Source organism: Catharus ustulatus, chromosome 9 (genome assembly GCF_009819885.2).
Source record: "Catharus ustulatus isolate bCatUst1 chromosome 9, bCatUst1.pri.v2, whole genome shotgun sequence".
Taxonomy (NCBI): Eukaryota; Metazoa; Chordata; class Aves; order Passeriformes; family Turdidae; genus Catharus; species Catharus ustulatus.
The window spans coordinates 33,120,009-33,142,515 of NC_046229.1; the positions used below are offsets into that span (position 1 = coordinate 33,120,009).

At 39.8% G+C, this 22,507-nt stretch overlaps 2 protein-coding genes across 3 annotated transcripts in view; both read right to left on the reverse strand.

Moving 5' to 3' along the window:
* Positions 1-22,507, reverse strand: part of RABGAP1L (RAB GTPase activating protein 1 like) — a 298,612-nt gene that overhangs the window by 179,980 nt on the left and 96,125 nt on the right. The gene's annotated exons all lie outside the window — the stretch shown is intronic.
* On the reverse strand, positions 17,861-21,244 carry GPR52 (G protein-coupled receptor 52). The gene has a single exon (XM_033067694.2). It carries the CDS (start codon positions 21,155-21,157, stop codon positions 20,072-20,074), a length of 1,086 nt encoding a protein of 361 aa, XP_032923585.1. The 5' UTR covers positions 21,158-21,244; the 3' UTR covers positions 17,861-20,071.

Consider the following 22,507-nt stretch of genomic DNA (forward strand, 5'->3'; position numbering starts at 1 on the left):
ACAAATGAGTACACTACATTTAGCATACAGAAGATTATACATTGTCACTGGATTTGGAACATTTTATGCTAAAACATTTCTTAAAACAGACAGGCGTCATTTCCACTTAATGGTAGTTAAATCTCTTGGCATAGTACGTGCATTAAATATGGCCAACGTTAACAGGAATAAAGGTTATTTTCTTTTAGACAGCGGCATTGACAAGAAGTAATTTTGTCTAATTGGCTTCTGCCTACGAGCACCTACTCTGTTGGAGATGACAGAGGCAGAGAAGCATTGCTGCCACGAAGTATCCCAGTAGGGTAGATGGTTTGTAATAAGAAACGAAGATGAGACATTTGAAAGTCTACTGACATTCTTATGGTGTAAATTGCGAAGTAGTTTCTGAGAAAAACTGAAGTTACTATAAATAATTCCTAATGTCAAATCATAAAATTAAGTAAGGTAAAATAAAGTTGGTAAATTTAATTTTCCTTCCCCTCCTTAAGAAAACTAACACTGCTGCAAGGAATCTCCTTGGTTTCAGCAACCAAACAGCCTCTATTTCCCTTTGGCTCCTCAGCAGTAGCCTGAGAGCATCTCAACTGACACCTATTCAGCAATATTTTCCTTCTATTTTATTGGCCAAACTGAACAATCATCTCAGATAAAACACAGCCATCCACATAGTCATCATGATCCACACTGCACCCATGTTCTCTGCAGTGGTCCCCAGCATAGCTCAGAGGCTTCATGGGCCTCTGGGCAAATGGATATGGCAAGAGTGACATGGGAGGCAGGATGAAAGCTCCTTCAGACCTGTGGCCTGTCAATCATTCCCTCCTAGTAAAACAACAAGACCAGGATTTGGCAACATAAGGAACTACCAGACTACTCAAGCTGAGCCTGTGCCTTCTCTTCTGCTTTCAGCCCCATGTAATCTAAAATTCTGTTCTGTAGTCTGAACAGTTGCATCAAAAGCTAACAGCACTATCCAGAGGAATCCTCACACAGTGCTTCAGGTCAAAGCAGTCCATTTTACACTACACTTCAAATATATTTATTACTCCTTCTCTATATTCTCCCAAGTGTTTAATTGTTGAATCAGTTGAGTAGGCTTTACAAAATTTTACCTTCCTCTTGAAAACGTGCTGTTTCAGTAACTTTGATAGTAGTGACTAAATGTTAACACTCACACCACTGACATATCATCCTGTAATTAAAAATGTTCATTGGTATTTTTTCTGTTTAAAATCTGATTGCAAAAGCTTCACCACCACTCTGCAACCTCTCCTTTATCTTTCCAGTTCCCCTGTATTTGTAGCAAAAAACCCCAAGGCTGCTTTCAGTGCCCAATTACAGAACAATGTTGTCCTCTAACTGCCTAAGACAGCTTTTCATGAAACTTGCTTTCACCAATACATCACTATTAGCGATGCATTAAAATGTATTTTTAGCCTCATTTCTTATGGAAATGAATCTTCCACACCTACTCTAGCCTTCTCTCAGTTTGTATCTTCTTCCAATATCCACAGCCAGGGGCAGCAGGAAGGGATTTTTGGTGACATATATGGCAAAAGCATTTGGCATTTTTAATTGTTGCCCATTTAAATATTGTTTTAAAAACTGTTTATGACCAGTAGGTCAGAAAAAGAAAACTAATTACAGTAAATTCACGAATACAAGCCGCACTGAGTATAAGCCGCATCTCTGGGTGTTGGCAAACATTTTGGTTTTTGTCCATAGATAAGCCGCACCCGAATATAAGCCGCTTTGTCGTTCGCAGTGAGGACCTGTGTGCAATTAGTAACAGAACCGCGGGAGGGCGGGGTTTACTGGCTGAGCTAAGGCTGTGCAGGCTCAGCCCGCTAGGGGCCGCTGACGGGGCCAGGTGGCCCAGCACGGTGCTGCAGCTCGGGGCCGGCCGCCGCTGCCACTGGGCTCGGTCACCCTGGGTCGGCGCTGCCCCGCGGTGGCAGGCAGGGACGGAGCTTCCCCCGCTCCTACGGCAGCGGCGGCGGGCGGGGACGGAGCTTTCCCGCGCCCGTGGCGCCGGCGGCGGGCAGGGACGGAGTTTCCCCGCTCCTGCCGCGGCGGCGGTGGGCGGGGACAAAGCACCCCGTCGGCTCCCCGAGCCGCGGCAATGGCTGCGCGGGGCTCCTGTCGGCTCCCCGAGCCGCAGCAATGGCGGCGTGCGCTTCCCCCCCCCCTCCCCGGGCCGCAGCAATGGCGGCGCGGGCTTCCCCCCCCCTCCCCGGGCCGCAGCAATGGCGGCGCGCGTTTCCCCCCCCCCTCCCCGGGCCGCGGTAGGGGCGGTCCGGGTCCCCCCTCTCCTCCCTGGGCCGCAGCAGGGGTGGCCCGGGTCTCCCCTCTCCTCCCCGGGCCGCGGCAATGGCGGCGCGGGCTTCCCCCCCACTCCCCGGGCCGCGGTAGGGGCAGCCCGGGTCCCCCCTCTCCTCCCCGGGCCGCGGCACTGGCGGCGCCGGGCCCCCCCCGTCTCTCCCCTGGGCTGTGGCAGAGGAGGAAAGAGAGCTCTCCTGCCTCTCTCCCCGCCCCCCGTGCTGCCTACAGGGAGCCAGGCTCCACCTGCGGTGCAACAGAGTAGCGATTTGTAACAATCGCAAAATGCCGACTTTGCAGCTGCTCGGCTCAGCACTCTGGCTGGCACTTCTGAGGTTGTATTAGCCGCTCCTGATTATTAGCCGCATTTCCGGTTTAGGAGTAAAATCTTAGTCAAATTGGTGCGGCTTGTATTCGTGAAATTACTGTACTTCAAAATTTGTGTTTTCACTAACTCCTTCCCTCTACAAATCTGTGTGGTCATTGAATCAACTGAAATAGGAGACATAAACCTGAGACCCTGGCACATTCCAAAGTAAATTTCATTCCTAGCCCTGATTCTCGGTTGGTCTGAGACCTTTCCTTTACAAGGTCAAGTCCTTCAGGATTGGACCTCTACCCTCAGGTATTCCCTATGCATTGTGAACCCAATTCCCTGACCCTCGTCTTTGGTTCCTACCTATCCTTGGATAACATTGCTTTTGGAAACTGCTTCCCAGACCATGTGGATTAAAGGATATCCGGGCAGACCACTGCACTCGTCCCTTTATTATTTTACAGCCACACTATCACCTGGCTAAGCCAGTAACGTTGACGCAAAGGGGAGCAGGGACGTGACAAATCTGTCCTGCCCAGCACTGATTGCAAAGCTAACACTAGCTGTACCTGTGAATAACTAGCTAGTTACTTACCAAAACCCATCTGCGTATTTCTCAAAGGCTGGAACACTACATTTCGAGTGAGATTTTTTTTATTTCTGGGGGTGCAGTCCTGAGGACTTCAATAGAGATAGCTTGGGAGGTTAAAATCCATGACAAAAATCAGTCTTGTTTTAAATTTTGGCCAAAACCTTATTCTGCATTGAGGTGTATGCACTTCTGTTTGATAATGAGGTAACTGAGCAAGTTGTTCTTGCAACAATTTCTTCTGTCATACACTTTTCTTATTTCTCCAAGAGAGAAATGAGTTCTCATGTAGGAACATACAGTACATTTTCTTTCACAAAGGGAGTCACAATTACGCCCCTGTCCATAGGTTTGTACTTTAATTTTTTTTTTACTTTTGGGGTCAGCTGTGTTTTAACCATTATTAAAACAAATTAATTCTGCTCATTCCTTGATAATGTCACGTTTTTAGTTGTTCTTTTGTGGAAGACTGAGACCTTTGCTTCTAGACAGAAGACAGTAAAAGGCACATGACACTCAACAACAATTGGCATCATCTGCAGCACAAGGCACCTGGGATCAGTACAGCAATCACAGATGTATCTATTCAGAGTAATAACATATTTTCTCAGCTCCCTAATTTGAATAAAGCACTACAAACAGTGCTTCAAGGCCTTACATTTATTTACAGTCAGTAATTCATCCCCATCCACACTCTCCATAAATACAATACCAGTACAATTTATTGCTAATTTAATCTTCCCATAAACAATGCTACAACAATCCCATAAAGCACTGATTTAAGCCTCCATAGCCACATCCATGTAAGCATTAGAATTATCCAGCTATTTTACTCAGGCTTTAAAAGCTATATGTAGTGGTGAACCAGTATTTCCTGCACTAACAACCTATACTCTTACTAGAATTTTACTGCCCTGACCATACAGATTGGATATTATTCACATCCTCTTATCTACCTAGAAATGCCATAAACATGAATAACTAACTGTATCTGGAAGCCTGGGAAGTGTGGTTAAGTTGGTATCAAAAAGTTCATTTTTTAGTGTAGAGTATGTCTTTTATAATGGTATGACACTCAGTTCAGACAGAGCATCCAGCCACCTCTGCCAGAGGCTGCAGCATCTGTCAGATTTTAGAACACTGGCTGTAACAAAAGGAATTGCTGAACACTTCCCTGCTTTACACAAAATTTACAGAGGCCCATTCTGAAGCATGCTGACTCCCCAGGATAGAGTTTTCACACACTCTTCTGATTCTTCAAATTATTTTTATGGGGACAAACTTGTCACTAATGTCAGTGTAAGATTTTTCCTATTGGCTTTTGTTGCAAGGTATTTTTGGGGTTGTTCTGTAGAAAATGCAGCCTCATCAGAAGCAGAAGTTTTCTTCACACTTCAAGGCAGAAGATTTCCAAACTCTGGAAATCAGCCTGTCTGGTTATCCTGAGAAACGCACTGACAGCTTTCCTGAGAAAGCCCTTGCTAAGCTTTCAGTTTCACAGAATTATAGAATTAATTAGGTTGGAAAAGACCTCCAAGATCATTGAGTACAACCTATGACCCATCCCCACTTTGTCAACCAGACCAGAGCACTGAGAGCCACGTTCAGTTGCTCCTCGAACAGCTCCAGGGATGGAGCTGTTCCACCACCTCCCTGAGCAGCCCCTTCCAATGCCTGAGCACTGTTCCCATGAAGAAATTCCTTTTCATGTTCAACCTGAACCTTTCCTGCCTCAGCTTGAGGCTGTCCCTTCTTGTCCTGCTATCTACAAGCTAGGAAAATAACAGTAGCAATTCTAGCGAAACCCATCTTCACACAAAAAAACCCATCTTCCCATAAAAGCTTGGAATTGTGTGATTCTTGGGGACAATATTAAGAGATGGAGTTCTAAAACTTAATTTTTTTTTAAAATGCATTATTCATCTCGACAAAGTTACATACTTGGCCCACTAAAGACGTTGGTTCATTCCTTAGACAAGAGATGCTGCTGATCACTCTGGTGCAGTCTTGCCTCACACCAAGAATTCCTAGGGACTGAGTAAACAAGGTGTTGCCAAACACTGTTTTTCAGCAGATGCTTTTCTAACCCTATTTTACAGCTTTTAGGCTCAAATCAAGACAGCATATACAAATGCAACAGTACCAGTTTCTAACAAAACTCTTACTTCTAACAGAATTGTTTTGTTACATAAACAGTGGAATTGGGAAAAACCAGGAAGAATGGATGTTTTCTGTTTCCTGACATTAACAAGAAGTTAAAAAGAAATCTCTACTGGATGATGGAAAGAGATAGGAGGAAAATTGCTGTCTGTTCCAACAGAGCAGAATTGTGATTTATTCTCACCCACTTGTTACCTCCTATTTTATTTCTTATACCAATCTCATATCTAATAGATGAAGAGTAGTGTAAGTCACCCACCCTAACACCCACCCCAGCCATTGGACAAAGTGGGACTGCTGAGTTTAGGAGCAGAGCTAACTTAAAAAATACGTGTAATGGAAACACAGCCCAGCAAGTCCAAGCTCTCCATGAGGGTGCAATGGGTGCTACCACTGCGCAAGCAACGCCAAACACAGGCTCCAGCATTTGTTTCATATGATTTCATTTACCCCTGTATTGTTCAACTTGTCACCCATGTTTTTGATCCCATTAAAATCTCTCTTTTAGAGCAGAACTGTGAGTCTTGTAAATAGTGTTTCTTGATCAAAATTCTTCTTGATTTGCAACTGCTTTGTATTAAATGCTTATGCCTAGGATACTTGCAGATACCAATTTAAACTAAACAGTAGAAAATGTGCTATTTGACACCTTGTTATTAGGAGGAAACACCTAAATGCACCTTTGAAAAGAATTCAAACTTTCATTAGTTTCAGTCTCTTACAACAGCTGTTCCTCACTTCTAGTCATTCTGCTTCTATCCAAAATGCTCTCAGAACAACATGGAGCACGGCTTGCTAGAAAAGCCTGAAAAAACCTGGCTGCAACTGCATGGAAAAGGGAGAACCACAAAAAAAATGACAACAAAATATACAGAATTTTAAAATATATACATATAAACACACACACATACACATACATAAATGAAATAAAAATAGGACAAATGAAAACAACCCATTACATTAAACTGATAATAGTATCCCTATCAGTAGTATAACCATCAGTTCCAGGGAGACAACAAAACAATCAGAAAGTGGATTTAGGTTAAATAACTGCAATCCCTCTCTTGGCTAAAAAAAGATTGTCACGTAATATACGAGTTAGAAGAAAATAATCACATTTCAGATCCCAGTAAGTTTAAAGACTATCTGTGAAGGTTAATTACTTGTTTTAGTAAGAAATCCACAGTTGTTGAGTTACCTGTACAAGACTTTGGGTTGCTCAGTAATCCTGAAAAATCAGGCCAGGTCTATTTAGGAGCTTCAAGTTAGTGTTTGGGAATTTTACTTTAAATCCCCAGGTATCTAAGTGCAGTTCTATCTCTGCTACACCTCAAAAAAGATCACAATACCCAAAGCTCTAAAAGACATGAGATACAATATTTGTCTCCAAAAGTCCTAGCTATTCTTGATTATTTATTGCCAATCAGCCATTTGAGAGTGATCTTTAAATTTCAAGATCTTTCCCTGTGGGTATCTACCTTATAATACTGAGGTTTGGAAAAGGAGCAGTGAGGTTACTGATGTGCCAGGAATACAGAATCTCTAAGAGGCAAACAAGAAGTGCAAAATTGGTTAGAACCCATCCAGATCAGCTATTGGTCATACCTTAATAAATGGGGGGAAGGTGGATTTATCTTACATATATTACAGGATAGAGAATTTATTCCTGAAATATTAAAAAAATATCAGTTGAAGTTTAAACAATACAAAGAGAATATAAGCTTAGAGACTGAGAAGGTGCCAGAACAGACTGAATTTGGATCACTGGGTATTTTCTTCAAGATAAAAATAATGACGCGCAACCAGGAGAAAAAGTGCTTGTTTGAAACCACCAAACAACCAGTGGTTCTTTTTTTTTGCTACGCAATTTTTAGTAATAAAATTTAGGAATTAAAAAAGCAACAAGCTTTTCTAAGTAATCTTCCCCTTCACAGGTCTAAATAATTTTCATAGGGAAAAAAAAGAAAATTATAGAAATCAAACCTAGTAAAGGTGATATAAAGTAAGTTGCTTTTCTTTTTTTTCACACTGTGCCTTACTGAGAGTAATAAATTAGGTAATCAGAAGTGTAAAAAACAATTACTTCAGAAGCCAATATTTGATAACAAAACAAAGAAATACCCTCACAAATAAGGTGAAGGTTTTAGGCCAAATATTCTGATCACACTTCAAACTTACACCTTTCCACAGCTTCCCACACTGACTGAAGGGAATTAATGCTTTGCAGTATCATTCTCATTAAAAACTATTTTGTCACTGCCGGTGAAAGCATTGCTCTGGTTGTGCTTTGTTCTGTTTGCTTCAAGGTTTTGGTAACACTGACTGGATGAATTCCAATCCCAATGTGGAGTTCCTTCCATGCTCCCCCATGGGATCTCTGCATGTGACAGGTTGAGAAGGAAGGACATTCTCCTTCACCCTAGCTCAGAATGGATTTGTCCCTTTTCCTATACACAGATTACCTCCTGAGAGTTACCTAACTAATAATGAAATGAGTGTGAATTGAACATTGCCCAATTTTACAGCCTTTCACTACATATTTGAACAATATTTCTTGTTCTAAAAACAAGAGATCAAACCAAAACCATAAAGAAGGGAACTACCCTTGCTATCAGTGTTGAAAGCAAGTTTTCAGTCACGCTGGTTTATCAAAACTACTCAACTGTTAGGAGAAGTAAACAACTGGGTCTATGTTCAATGTTAGTGACATTTTTCTAAATGTTACAACTAAAATAATTATAAATATTATCAACATGTATTTTTATTAGAGTTCAGAGCAAAGATTTTGCTACCAATTTTGCAAACCAAGCCTCAAAAATGGAAGTTACCAAGCCAGGATACAATTCCATGGTACAAACTATTGAATTCCCATTCTAAATCTAACTGTGAATTCTACGAACTCCAAGAAGAAAGGAATCTAAATATAACACAGTATATGCTAACATTGCCCTAATTTTGGAGGGAAACTATTTTAAAAAAGAAGGTAAACTCAAACACTGCCAGAGACGCTGTTGCAAAGAACCGGAAGTGAAGATACTGAATCAAGATAGATCATTCTGTCCAGTTCTAACAGCAAAAGCCACAACCTGAACTGGATTTAAACGCATGAAGTTATTTTGTTGTGGACAATTAATGCAGAATAATAAACTGAAGTGTGGCTAACAACCTTCTGTTGTGCACAAAGTTCCCACAGGATGAAAAAAGGCTTCTTGAACCAGCAGCCAAGGAAGCAGATATAAGAAAAGTTCTACACACCATAAAACAGTTACAGAACAGTTTTCTGTTTTTAAGATTATAGTCTCTCATATATAGAAGGTTTTTCATAAAAAGTCCCCCACACACTCCCTGTAGCAGTTGAGATTCCAGCTCTAGTTCTGAATTTTCAAATAGCCCATCAGACAAACTGGACAGTAACAGATGAAAGCAACAAAAGTAAGACTGAATCTTTCATCTAGTCATGGAATGATTTAATGCCATTTATATTCACATTTCACTACAAGGAAAAATGGCAATATCCTGTTAAATTTTAAAAAATCAAAGCAATGCAATAGGGAGAAAGGGAAGACAGAGAAACTAAAATAAAATTTAGCCAAACTCTTTGGAGATACAAATTAGAGATACAAAGTTTTTAAAAGTATAACTCAAGGATATTATTTGAGCTGTTCTGTGTTTACCATAACAATCTATATTTAAAGGGGTATTTTTACTAGTGTGAAATACTACAGCATAATATTCCTAGAATTAGTGCTTTCACATGCATGGAAAAATAAAGCTGTCTTCAAACCCTGTCTGTCAATTTGCTTATTGCAAAAATAGACAGAAAACGTGAAGTGCAATGTAGTACACCAGAGCTAAGTGCTCTCTCCCTTTCCTCTTTCATGGTCTATGACTTTTTAGCAGTATTTTTTACCAGAGATAACAAATGGGATTTTTGGTACATATGTTAACATATTGTCACCAGCTGAGCACACAAACACAGATGCACATTTGTTTCATTAGCAATGCTCCTGCTTCACTCCAGGCTACTGGGAAGGAGATCTAGTGAGTCATGAGTGTAGATGCAGAAAAATCAGGAGTTTAGGGCATGCCATATCACTGTTAGGCCTTAATATCCAAAACTGAGTCCAACTTCCAAGGTTTCTTACAGCAGGAATGATGGGTGAATACAACTTAGTTATATTCACCTGTACTATGCTTGATTTCTATAAAAATGTACATAACTAACAACACTAACACACAATCATACTTAAAAGCTGAATAAATGCTTTTGGATAAAAATATTGCCTTGTTTTGATGATTTTTAGACTGCAATCATTGTTAGGAGACACATTAGAAATGCCTGACAGTGCTCACACCTTGCATTTTCAGTATTTTAAACTGGCAACCACAACAATACTTCCAGTATGGTAACAGAAAAAAAAATCCTACAGTATAATCCAAATAGCCACCTGAAATTTCAAAACGTTCTGTACAAGCACTTATCTTTTCAAATAATAATTACTCTGTAACAAAAAACCAAAAATACTCTGGTCTTGCTGGCTTCTGCAAGCATGATGAGAAATTGTACTCTATGAAAATGAAAAAGACAAACTTGATCATCAAAATAACTTAAACACTAACATATAAAACTGCAATTTTGCCTGACATTTTTCCATCTTTTCCACAACATGAAACAGAGCAAGACAATTCAAGCCAGCCTGAAGGTGCAGGAGTATTTGGAGCTGCAAAACAGGAAAACAAACTGGAGGACAGAGAATCCACTTCATGATTTAGGCACTCAAACCTAGCAAAGGACAGAACAAGTATGCATCTTTTAAAAAAATCACATTTTATTCACAGTACATAACTATCAATAATGGCTTTAAAAGCAAATGAGAAAATGTTATTAGGGGTAAACTTATTTTAAAATGAAAGAGTACAATGGAACAGCCTTCCTCTCTAAAAAACTAAAAAGGATATATAGTTTTGGAGAATTGCTGACAGGTAGAGCTGTTTCCAATTCTATAAATACACCAGGTGACAGTTATTTCAGGATCTAGTTTGAGTTCTGGTTTATTTCTCAATAGATATCACACCATCCAGAAAATAGGGAACATTCTGCTGATTAGGAGTGAAACGTTGTTGGACTGGATCCTCATCACAGCTTACTAGGGTACTTGTCTTGACTTTGCTGTTCTTCATTATTAATTTTGGGGACTGTAGAAATACCTGAGAAAATAGCAGTTAGTTGCTGGAAACTGCAAACTATGTGTCACAAGCCACAACAGGCTGTCAGGGCAAAGAGATTTTATCAAGGATTTTTTTATTCCTTCTTGAATACATCATGGCAGACCTTGCCCTTTCTTCTATCCTACAGGTTTGATACAAGAAGTTTTCCAATGGCATGATAAAGGGGAGGAGTTGTTGAACTTCTGCTGAACCAACTGCAGATTGATTGGGGTACTCAACTTACCCTCGTGGAGAGTCAGCAACCCTGCTTTTGCAGCATTCCTTTAGCTTGTAAAAAGTCCTGTTTTCACAGGGTTAAAAAGCCCTTTCTGCTATGACTGACTATAAAATAGCTTGGCTCTAACCTACTATAATTTTTTTTTTTAAAGTAAATGTATATCCCTAAATACTTTATCTCAGAACTAGCAATACATTCCCCTTCACAACTGCTTTGTTGGTGCTTTTCCAGAAGGTATTTTGCTTCCATAGCAAGAAAAGACGGAGACAGTTGATGATATTGATACTTCCCCCACTTCCACCTTACACACACATACAAAGACACACTCCTCCCTAAACTCTCTGGAATTTTTAACCCATTTCAGTTTTTACCAACCAGAGTCTTTGGTCAATGCATCACATGATTCACTATACATACAGTTTGTTTTCATAGTGCTACCTCTTTTTTTTTTTCTGGAACAGAAACAGTGGGTAATTATATTCCAGTTGGCCCCCAGGGCAATCCCAACCTCACAGATTTCTCAAACTCCCCGGTACCTTAGGCTTCTTTCCTAACCTGGAAAATCCTAGAGAAAAGGAACTCCTTCACCATTCCTCAGAATTCCTTCCAGCTGGGCTACTATGGACTAGTTACAGATCGGTATGAAGGTCTAGGCACATCATGGTGATGGTAGGTATGTAATCCAGTAATCTCCTTATTATTTTTGTAATTACTAATATCTCAACACTTTTTGGTAAGCCATGGGTCCTTAAATTACCATCTCTATAAGGTGACATACAGAAAAGCAAAATTCCGTGACAGAAAGCAGATTCAATTCATTTTATTCTTGTGTGAAAAGCAAGACCTGCTTTTCTTCAGACTTAATATCTACCTTTAATCTCTTGAATTTCATCTGCCCCTGGAAATATAAATCTTTCCCAAACCAAATTATCGGCAGGTATTCCCCACATACAACACATTTCAAATGTCTTTATAGCAATGTAAAGAATTTTAATCTTGGTAAAATTTATTTTTAAACAAAATCAATACCATTTTTACAAGAGCAATTTGTTATGATTTTTATTTTAAAATTACAGGTATTACTAATGCAACAAATTTCATAAAATAAGATGATCACTGAAGTCCAATTGTATCAATGACCAACCATCACAGACACACTTTTCCCAAAAAAAAAAGGAGGGAGGAAGTGAGGAAGGAACTTCCAGCAGCATTTAAGCATAATCTTCCTGTTCCACCATCACAACCAGAGGAAATACAATAGACAGATAAATTATCTCCATAAACCCCATCTAAACTACTGATTCACGATCAAAATAGAGTTTCTTTAGTTAGCAACATTTAGAAAGAAAATCAGAGGCAAATGTTCCAGCCCAACAGAGGATGTCAGAGAACTTGTTATCTGTCACTGATGCTCTTGGCAAGACACCTGAAATCTCGTAAACAAGGTTCAGCAATACTTCTTTCAAATACAGTGACATGTAGCCTGAGTACCTTTCAGACTGGATTCAGGTCCCTTCAAGGACATGACCTTTCCAATACCCAAAAAAAGTTTTTACAAGAGTCAAGTGAAGAACACAGCTACAAAACAGCATAACAAGACTGAAAACTCAAATTAAAAATTGAACTTCAAAAACCCAAAACCCAGAAATCAAGTAAAGTACAGCCAGAAAATGAAAATAATGAATTGCTTAGGAGCTCCCAGAGATCACAGAAAATATGTGAGTCCTGAGTTGAAAAATCAAAAATTTTGAACATAATTTCATTATGACAGCATGCAGTTCTGCTTACATGTGTTGGATTTCTTTTTTTTCTGTAAGGCATCTTCATAAGCCAACATGAGATAATTGCCTGGACAATAAAAAATATCCAGTATTACAGAGAAAGTACTTTTGGATAATTATCTGTGTTTGCTGTCTTGGCTTTGGTAATTCAGCACGCACTTATAACTTATCGAATTTGAACCACAAAGTGGTCCCCAATTTTCAGAATTTCTGCATTCTGAAATGCAGCAAAAGCTGCCACTGAAACCTTGCCATTATATAACTATTTACAATCCTTACGTACATACAGTTGCATTAAAACTCCCTATAAAAATTGTAGTGCCTGAAAATCTTCCTGATTATAGAAAAATTCTCATACGAAGATCCTTTTGACATGTTGAAGGCACAGATGAAAACTAGACTGCTCTATTCTTGATCTAATAACTATTCATTACTCACAGCATACAGATCTCCCTTTTTTAATTACAACAAATTACCTTACCATTAAAAATCCCAGATAACCAGAGCTCTGAAGAAGTCTTGTTGAGGCACTTGAAGGCATTATTGCCTTCAGCTGTTTCTCACCCCTTCTGTAGAGGATTAACTTAATGAGTAAGATTTCAGCAGAGGACAGGCACATGCTTAAGCCCTACACATCGGTACCCAAAAATGGGTTTGTGCAGAGCTGCCCATGACCCCAAACAACCAAGTTCTCCCAGTGTCTTTCCTAAAACAGAACAAATTTATTATATCATAGAAAACATCCACAAGAAGGACTTTTCCGTAATACCTGCACAAGCATAAACAACACTGGAGAGATGATACAAGGACTGGAAACCTCACCTGGGACAGGTGTTTGAAGATGTTCCTGCCTAAAGTGTATGAAATTTGAAGCAATACGTGTTTTCACAAGTAACTTGGGCCCCTCTGTTATACTTGCCCAAACCACTACCCTGTCCCTCATTTAAATATCTCATAAAATGGACTTTTTCCATGATGAGAAGAATTTGTGCTTATTAAAAAAATATAGAGAAGGAGGAAAAAAGAAGACATTTCATTTAAAAGAAACAAAGAACAATGCTGTCAAGTTGCTAAAGTGCCCTCAGACAATGACGTTGACATCTCTGAGCTTTCCCTTCTCAAAACCTTGGTGTTTATCTCTTTTTCTAACACTGCCAGCTGTAAATTTTAGGGATGAACATCACACAGGAAAAAATAAACTCTTTTCCCTGGTAATCACTGCACTTAGAAAAGTTTTGTTTTGCTCCCAGTCATCTTCTTTTTGTCTAGACGGAGTAAAGCAGTGGTTAAAATGAAACCCTGCAGCCCTGCTGTCACAGGGGGTTACAGTCTGGCAGCAGACAGTGTAAGACTGGGATAAAGACCCAAAGGTTTTACTGCCTGAAATTACTTTTCGTAGCCACCCATCATAGCCACCCCTTTTTGTAGCCACAGTACTTGCCCAAAGGAGGAGCCTAAAGAAAATATGGATGTAAAAGGGGTTTTCAGTATTTTCTCATGGCTGTGTTGGGGCATGCAGCCATTAACAGCTTCTTCTCCATTCACATCCCACTCTTTAGCACTTACGGCTCATGGAGTTCAGGGGATTTTCGTAATGGGGAAAGGAATAATTTCTTTACAGAATGACTAGAAAAATCCTTGTGTAGAAAGCTCCTCTTAAATACCCTTCTATTTCACTTTCATCCCATCAACAATAATGGCATAGGCTCCAGTTAAAAATGCTGAGATCCATGTACAGTGCATACTTAGAAAATAAATATATGCATCTAGGTAAAATGGGGGGGTGGGGGGAGGAAATTGGGTTTACTTGAACTCTTTATTTGGTTTGGCAAAAAACATGCAATCTTTGGAAATTGCTATCTTTAAGCAATGTTATAGGTAACGCTGGAAATGACAGGAAAACACCATCTCAGTGGTGCTGCCATTTCTGGAAAGGTCTGCAAATTAATTAGCACCTAGTTAACAAAGCAGTGCTTGGTTTGGCCACTCAAATGACATACATGAAAATTGTCAGTGAAAAAAACCTAACAAAATCAACCAAATTCAGTTATTCAGTAGAAAAATGCACCATTCTATTCATAAGAAGAGCCAGAGGGAACAGGGGGCAGGGGTGAAGTCAAGGGCCTAAACTTCTCTTTTTGATAACAGGGACAATAAAACTGAAAGATCTACAAATCAGCTGGTCCTGGTAGATGACTGGGGAGGCCACTGCCACCTTCAGTGACATTCCTCCTCGACAGCAACATCAGCCTGCTGAACCTCTAGCACTGCTCCCTGGCACACTCAGCTCCAGGACCATGGTGCTGCCCAGCGTGCTGCAACTGAGCTGGAAAGCTGCTAAAGGGATACTCCCACTCTGGGCACAACATGCCTTGGGCTCAGAGATACAGATCCCCAGCATTCCAACACCTACTTTAAAAAATAAAGAACCTGTATATTTATGTGCTTTGCTACAACCGTAATATGGAAAGATAAAACAGCTCCACGTCGAAATGAAGTAGCTATTGAAATAATTCATCATTAAATCTCAATTTCTAATATCAATTGCTAAGTTAATTTACCCATAAAAGGACATTTCACTGCTTTGTTGAGTGTAAAAACTAAGGGTACTCAAGGATACTTCATTGTCAAACACTAATGAATGAAAATTAATCACAAAAACAATAAAAACACTATTTTTAAAAGGTCTTACTAAGCTATCTGTGAAAGGTAGCTCAATAAAGCAACTTTTGCCAGCTTTTTAACAGAGGAAGCACAAAGACTGCACAAAACTAAAACCTGCACAGTACTTCATGCTTTACCGAGTACAATTACAAAATGGATTCTTAAGCAGAAACAGGGAAAGAATATCTTACTATAAGACAGGAAGTAAACCTTAAAAGATAGCAATGTGTTTTTCATCACTACAGTTCCCTTTCCTGTTAAAGAATAGTATTTTAAGAAGAAATTTACTTAGCCAGAAAATAAGGAAGCACATAGAATATTTGGTGAAGAAAAAATACTTTTCTCATAGTTCTTTTGCTGCCATTACACAGTTTATTTGACTTTTCCTTAGGCTGCAGACATGAGGTTCCAAAAATGGTAAGGCAATCAACCTTGACATTGCCCCTTTATGCTGCAAGCATAAGTATCCTAGAGAAATGTAACAGTGTAACATAATCTACCTGCATAAAAGAGGTTTTTGTGTGTATATATATGTGTTTTGCTTATCTATCAGGTATATAGCTTCATTTTTTTGTTTAGTATTTTACATCTGTTTCCTTTTTATTACCTGTATTTTCAACAATGATTTTTTCACATCAACTTCTTTAGTCAGTGTCTGGTCTCCTATTTACTAAGTATTTTGTAAATCTTCAGGCACATGAAAATGGGAGGCAGCTTTAAAAGTATCATTGTTTAATCAGGTTTTCATACAAGAACATGTAACTTTATATAACGACAGAATGAAAATCAAAAGTGACCAATTTGGTGACTGGAATTTCTGTGACTTTTAAAACCCATTAAAATGCCCAGCCTTCTAATTCTGGAAGAGAATTTAGCACCAGCTGGAATCCTCAGTCAGCACTAGTAAACAGTAACAAAACATCCCTCAAATAAAAATTTTTCATCAGGAGTTTAGAAAACACTTCCATAAAATGAAACACACATACTAAATTTAAAGATTCATGTGACTGACCAAGTCAAATCCTGTCACCTGGGAAACAGAAAGAAGAAAAGCAATACATAAATCTGAGGGTGTTTATTTTGACAGATTCCAGGAGTCTTACAGAGAATAAGGTGAAATGTGACTTTACAGCAGCCAAAATTCAGAGTCCAGGTAACCAAATTAGTGTTCCTGCACCAATAAAATCAAGCCAGTGTTCAACAAACCAAAAAACTTTAAAAAGGGAGTAACTTTTGGAACCTGTAAGATGGTTCCAGGGTACTGGATTTCTTTCATATTCTCTCCTTCCAAGAATAGCCTGAGAAAAAAGGAAATCTCTAGTTCCACTCAACAAATCCACTCACTAAACATGATGGCAAAGAGGAACGTACTGCTAACTGTGTCCTTCAGGAGGAGCAAACTTGGTGGTGCAGGCCCTGATGACAAGCCCTACCTCTGACCCACCGTTTTCAGGCAAAAAAGCTTGAAGTTGCTGTACATCAATTGCACTTGCTGAGGTCACACAAACAGGGTTCAACCAAGGCACAACTGAAACAAATGAGCTTGCTCATTTTGACACATCTGGAGTTACAGTACCACAGTCACAACACATCTGCTGCCTACAGCCTGGGTTCAGTAAATATCAATTCAACTTCAAGCACTGATAGAACTTTTCTTTAATTCGAGAAGGTCCCATAGCAACTTGTCACCAGAAATGTCAATGAAAATCAGAAGCCCTAAGCAGGTAGCCCCAGAGCACAGACATAAAATTACAGTAATTTCATGATTATAAGCCGCACCGTTTTGACTAAAATTTTGGTCCAAACCCGAAGTGGAGCTTATAATCAGGTGCGGCTTATATATGGACAAAGAACGAAAAGTTGCTGTTTTAGTTTGGAGGACAGGTGTCTGCTAAGAAAGGCAGAAGCCTCTCTTTGAAATGGAGAATGCAATTTCAGGCCAAGATATGGAAATTAGGAATAACAGTTCGTTACGAGGGAAATTAAAATAGAAATACAGTACTACAAAGAAACAAACTCCAAACTCTGACAAAGTCAGAGTACAACCTGACACCCCATTAGACAGGGTGATGGCAGCAGTCCCATTAAACGGTGGCTGCATCCTCCTGCAGTGACAGATGTGATTCAGTTGAAGCAGTGCTCCTATAGAAGGTGCAGTTTCCCTCTAAAGGTCCAGTGGTGATGTGAAGAAATTCGGTTTTCCTCTGGAGTCCAGTGGAGAAAGGGGCTCCCTTAGTGTCCCAAAACCTCTGTTTTTATCTTGGTAAGAAATGTTGGGCTCTTCCCCCTGGCTGGAGCAATTTCCAATGGGATGCAGTAATTTTATCAGTCCCACAGTGGGACTCAATGGGCCGTTAGCAGAAAATGACTCGCTGGAGGAAGGATGGGTTGTGAAAAGATGAAGAACAATGCCCCACCTGGTTTCAAGGGATGGCTCATTAGCAGAATATCTCCCGCAGAGATAAGGATCACTGTCCCCACCCGCAACAGATGGTGATAGAATAGATACCTTTTATCACACTCTGTATTGTAACGTTCAGGTGCGGCTTATGTATGGACAAAGAACGAAAAGTTGCTGACACCCGGAAGTGCGGCTTATAATCAAGTGAGGCTTATAATCATGAAATTACTGTACTTTGCTGGTAAGAAACCAGCTCTGTAAATTGTGAGAAATAAGACATTTCATTGCTCCTTGTCTAAGTCTTGTTTGCTGAGGGCCTACTAAGCAGGAAAAAATGACAAAATAATGACAAAACTAAATGAATCCAAGTCATGTTTGTAGGAAGAGTTGGGGCTACACCACCATACACAGCAGCAGTGAGCCAAAAGAGCCTTCCAAAATAAACATGAATTTGTCAAAAGAAGGCAGCAAATACATTGCTGTAGACACGGAGCATTACAAGATCCATACAAAGGATACTAGACATTTTTCCCTAATATCTGTGAGAGTTGGGTGTCAGCAAGAGCTCAGCTCAGCTCAAGGAATATTTCAAGTTATGTTTGGATCTACTTTGAAGACGCACAATGCCAGAAACCAGAATACAAGCTTTTAAGACATCAAATAAGCAGGTTTGAAATTTGGATTTAAAATTGTTCACTCGAGTCCTAACCCAAAAGGACTTTCCCAGAGAACAGAGTGTAAAATCAGGGAACTAATGCCAAGACAGAGTTTGATTGACATAATACTACTTTATTCCATTGTTTCAACTTTCTTACAGGTTTAAAAAAACATATAGGGGTTCAGAACCACCTCAACAGAACAAAGAGTACAGTATTAAGGGAGCTCTAGAGTCAAACCACAAGTGTGCACACGTGGTCAGCTTTCATTACAAAAAGTAATAAGCACAGTCTTTACATACACATTTTGGTGAAAGAAGGAATAATAGTGCAGTGTTAAAAGGCACCAATAATCAATAATTGAGCCTTTTTAAAAAGCCAATAACCACCTAAGAAAATTGCATTTGGTTCAAAGTTGTAACTTAAATACTATATTGACTGGCATGCATCTGAACCCCTGGCAATTTATTACACAAACCTAACATGTGCCCTCAGAAAATAAAAAAAGATTTCATCAGGACCTGAAAGCCAGTTCAGTACAAAAGGACATAGCGAAGCTTGGCCTGTATTTAAACACTAAACTGTCTTGTTCACCTCCTCTGAGAACACCTGTCTGACAAAGAGCTGCACAGAAGTATTTCTCTTAAAGCAAATGTAAACTTTTTCATCCTGTAGCATTGACCTACTCAATGTGCTATGAAAGCATTAGGAACAGACCACAATTTACGTTCTCTCTTAAAAAAAAAAAAGTATGTGCTACTGAGGTTCACACAACAGACTGACAGCTTCAACAGTAAGCTCTTCATATTTCCCAAAGAAAAGGGTCAGTTAATTTTCATTTTCTAAGTAGTCCTGCACACTGCTGTGTGCCATTATCATATCTGTGTTAGGAGCATCTGTGGAATCAGTAAGGAAAAGCTTCAGTACACCCTAAAGAGCACTACATCGACACCATGTGCTGATTGAACTGGGTCAAGACAGTGAATGACTGGAGAAATCCTTGTACACAGGCAGCTGCAGCCAGGCAGGGAGGGTTACTGCTTCTTGCAGAAAGAATGGTTTGGAACTCACATTACCTTACAGGTGCCCTCAAACTCACCCACCCGCACACAATGGAATGGAGGGATGCAAGCATGGAAAAAAAAGGGAAATGAGAGGGAGAGCTTCTGTGTAAGCTGTACCCAAAGATTCCAGTTTATCCCAAAGCGTCATGCCCAGGGTACGGTTTACACACTGCAGATTTTTTGTGCAATTGAAAATTGTCACATCATATGTGAGCAAAGATAGAGCTGACTATTACCTGCAGTATCTACTACAGTCCTCAAGTATATAATTTATGGATAACTGCATACTGTGGTGTTGATTGCTTCCTCTTGAAAGTATTTAAATTCTGAAGGCTACAGTGTATTCTGACATAAAGAACTTGTCTATGAAGTGGATATGCAAGACAGGAACTAATTTGTTTTACGAGAAATTTGCTCTGATGTGCCAGTTACTTCACGCCCTTTGGAAGATTTTTATTTCTGTCTTTCTTCATCATCTCTGTTGAGTTGCTCTCCTGACAATTTCACGAAAGTTCAGTGACCCTTCTTACAGGTGCCTTTGCCTTTTCCAGGACCCCTCTTAAATTCATTCTGACACCACAGCAAGCTGTTCAAGTAAACATTTCTCTCTGGCAAGTTTCCAGATACCTCAAATACTATCAAAACTCAGCATTTGATTACATGCACCAGTTTTCTTTAAATGGAGCAGGAATTAGCCCGTTTCCTTGGTTTAGGGTCCCGTACATCCCTGTCTTTTGAACACATACAAGATGAACATATTGTCTCTGATAGTCTCCGTAGTCCCAGCCTGAAAACACTGTTGGAGAGGCTATATATCACACAGTTGCAGAAACTATTGCTTATAGCAAGCCACGTAGTTAGGAAGGAGAGTGCTGGGTTTTCCAGCAGCCTAGAGCTTTCCAGAAGAAAATATATGATATAAGGAAGCCACAGCACGTAGAATACGCTGGTTATCCGGAACAAAACCATGGCATAGCGGCGGTCGGGGCTGTGCCCAGTCTCCCCAGCAGCACCACCTTCGTGGTTAGGAAATCGAGCTCTCCGATCACTGATGTTTTTGGTGTGCTGCCGGCAAATTTTAAAGATGTGGAAATAGGTGAAACATATGACAAAGGCAGCAGGAGCGTACAATAAGCACACGATAAAGCTAGTAAAGTAGGCATTAGTTAGCCAGGAGGTAGCACACCATTCAAAAATATCTCCATGGTAACCAGGTTTTCCCCAACCAAAAAAAGAAGGCAAGAAGATCAGGCAAGAGTATATCCAGATCAGACTGATGCAGATTCTCAAGCGACAAGGTGTGACCAGTTGGTTATAGGAGAGAGGCTTCGTTATAGCGAGATAGCGATCCACACTGATGCAAGCAAGACATGCCATAGATACGCTTTTGAGCACAGAGATGATGTATCCAAAAACTTGACAAGTCAAGGACTCATGGAAACCTGTTGAGTAGTGGAGCAGTGACAAAGTAGGAACCAAGCAGCTGACTCCAACAAAAAGATCAGCATAGGCCATGGTCTGAATAAAGTAGTTGGTGGTGTAATGATGCAAGAGTGGAGCACAGTGGAAAACAAATATCACAGTTAAGTTACCCACAATAATTAAAAATGTTAGCAAGACAATAATGACTGTCTCAAGGATACAGATGTCAACTGCATTGTAGTGACCAAATCCAAGAGGGCAGGAGAGGTGCTCAGATATGTTCGTAACACTACTGCTCATATTCAGAGTCCTCCAGTCAATCCATTGGGACAGGTTCATGTTTTGTGCTTAGGAAACAGTGCAATCTGAGCCTTAGTGAACAGGCAACCTGCTGAACAGCAGCTAAACTCAGCTTCAGCGTCTCACGGTCTCTCTTTCCAGACACTGCCAGTGCTTACATGTGAGAGGATTAGAGTCCCATAGCTGTTGATGCCTCCTCAGCATCAGTGCATCACCTCTGGCACACCTTGGCTTTAAGGAAAGAACGAAAGAAAGAAAGAGAGAAAGAAAGAAAAGAAAAAACAAAAGCCAGAAAGAGAAAGGCCACTGATCAGCTCCTCCAGTGCTCTTGACCCATCTTTAGCAAATACAAGGCACTTCTAAAACAAATAGAAATAAAAACTGACAAAAGAGACATACTCATTTCCCAGGGAAGGAGGGGAGGGAAATCTCTGACATTTTCCTGAGAAAGTAATTTAATTTGGAATATACTGGGGAGAGTGAGAGGAAGGGAAGGAGGAGGCTCAGTACTCAGGTTTCCTGGACCAGTAGCTACTGGAAATAATCTTTTTGTCATAGTTTAAATCACAGACTGACTGGAGATTAAAGGAAAAAGTTCATCCTCTAAGCTGTCTTTTCTTGTTTGATTCAGAAGACGGTACTCCATCTTATCCATGCTACTCACTGGAAAGGTAAGGAAAACATTTTTGTCAAGGTTAATTCCAATAGACTCACCACTATTTGGGTATGAATAATGAATTTTATTTAGGGGGAGATAGGTGGGGATGAGGCAGATTTGTCCTCTGGCTCCCAAAAAAGAAAACATACATCTCACATACAATAAGGAAGATCATGTCTATTCATTTAAAAATGAAAATAATTTAAAAATAGATTTTGGAGACCCATGTCAATATTTACAGTTCCTTTAAACAGTTATAATCCATTACAATACGAATGCCAGAATCATAATTCAGTGTCCCTATAGACAAAATAAATCCTCTTGAATTTAATTTCAGCAATGGCAATTTGAAAGAAATTCTGACATATCTACTACAGTGGATCAGTACCCAGGAGTTCACAGATATATCCATGATATTGCTCACCTCTGTAGCAACAACTGAATCATTTCACAACCCCCCACAAAGCAAGCTCAGAAACTTGCATCTGCATTCTGCTAGAAAGCTAATCAAATACTGATTTGACTAGAAAAGCTGCCATTGTTTACTACCCCATTATTCTGTTGCTCAGGTTCATCTTCTCAGGGGTTTAAGATTTCTATACTTATTAGATGATCTACATAATAAATAGTTGCTTTAAAAAATCATTCTTCTAATTGCAGGACATTACCTTATTCATTTTATTCACAACTATGGAGAGAGAAAACATTAAAAGAAAGCATCTTCTGTGTTC

What these genes read in the sequence shown, in the direction of transcription:
- GPR52 (XM_033067694.2), bottom strand. Translation starts at nt 21,157, where the DNA reads ATGAACCTGTCCCAATGGATTGACTGGAGGACTCTGAATATGAGCAGT.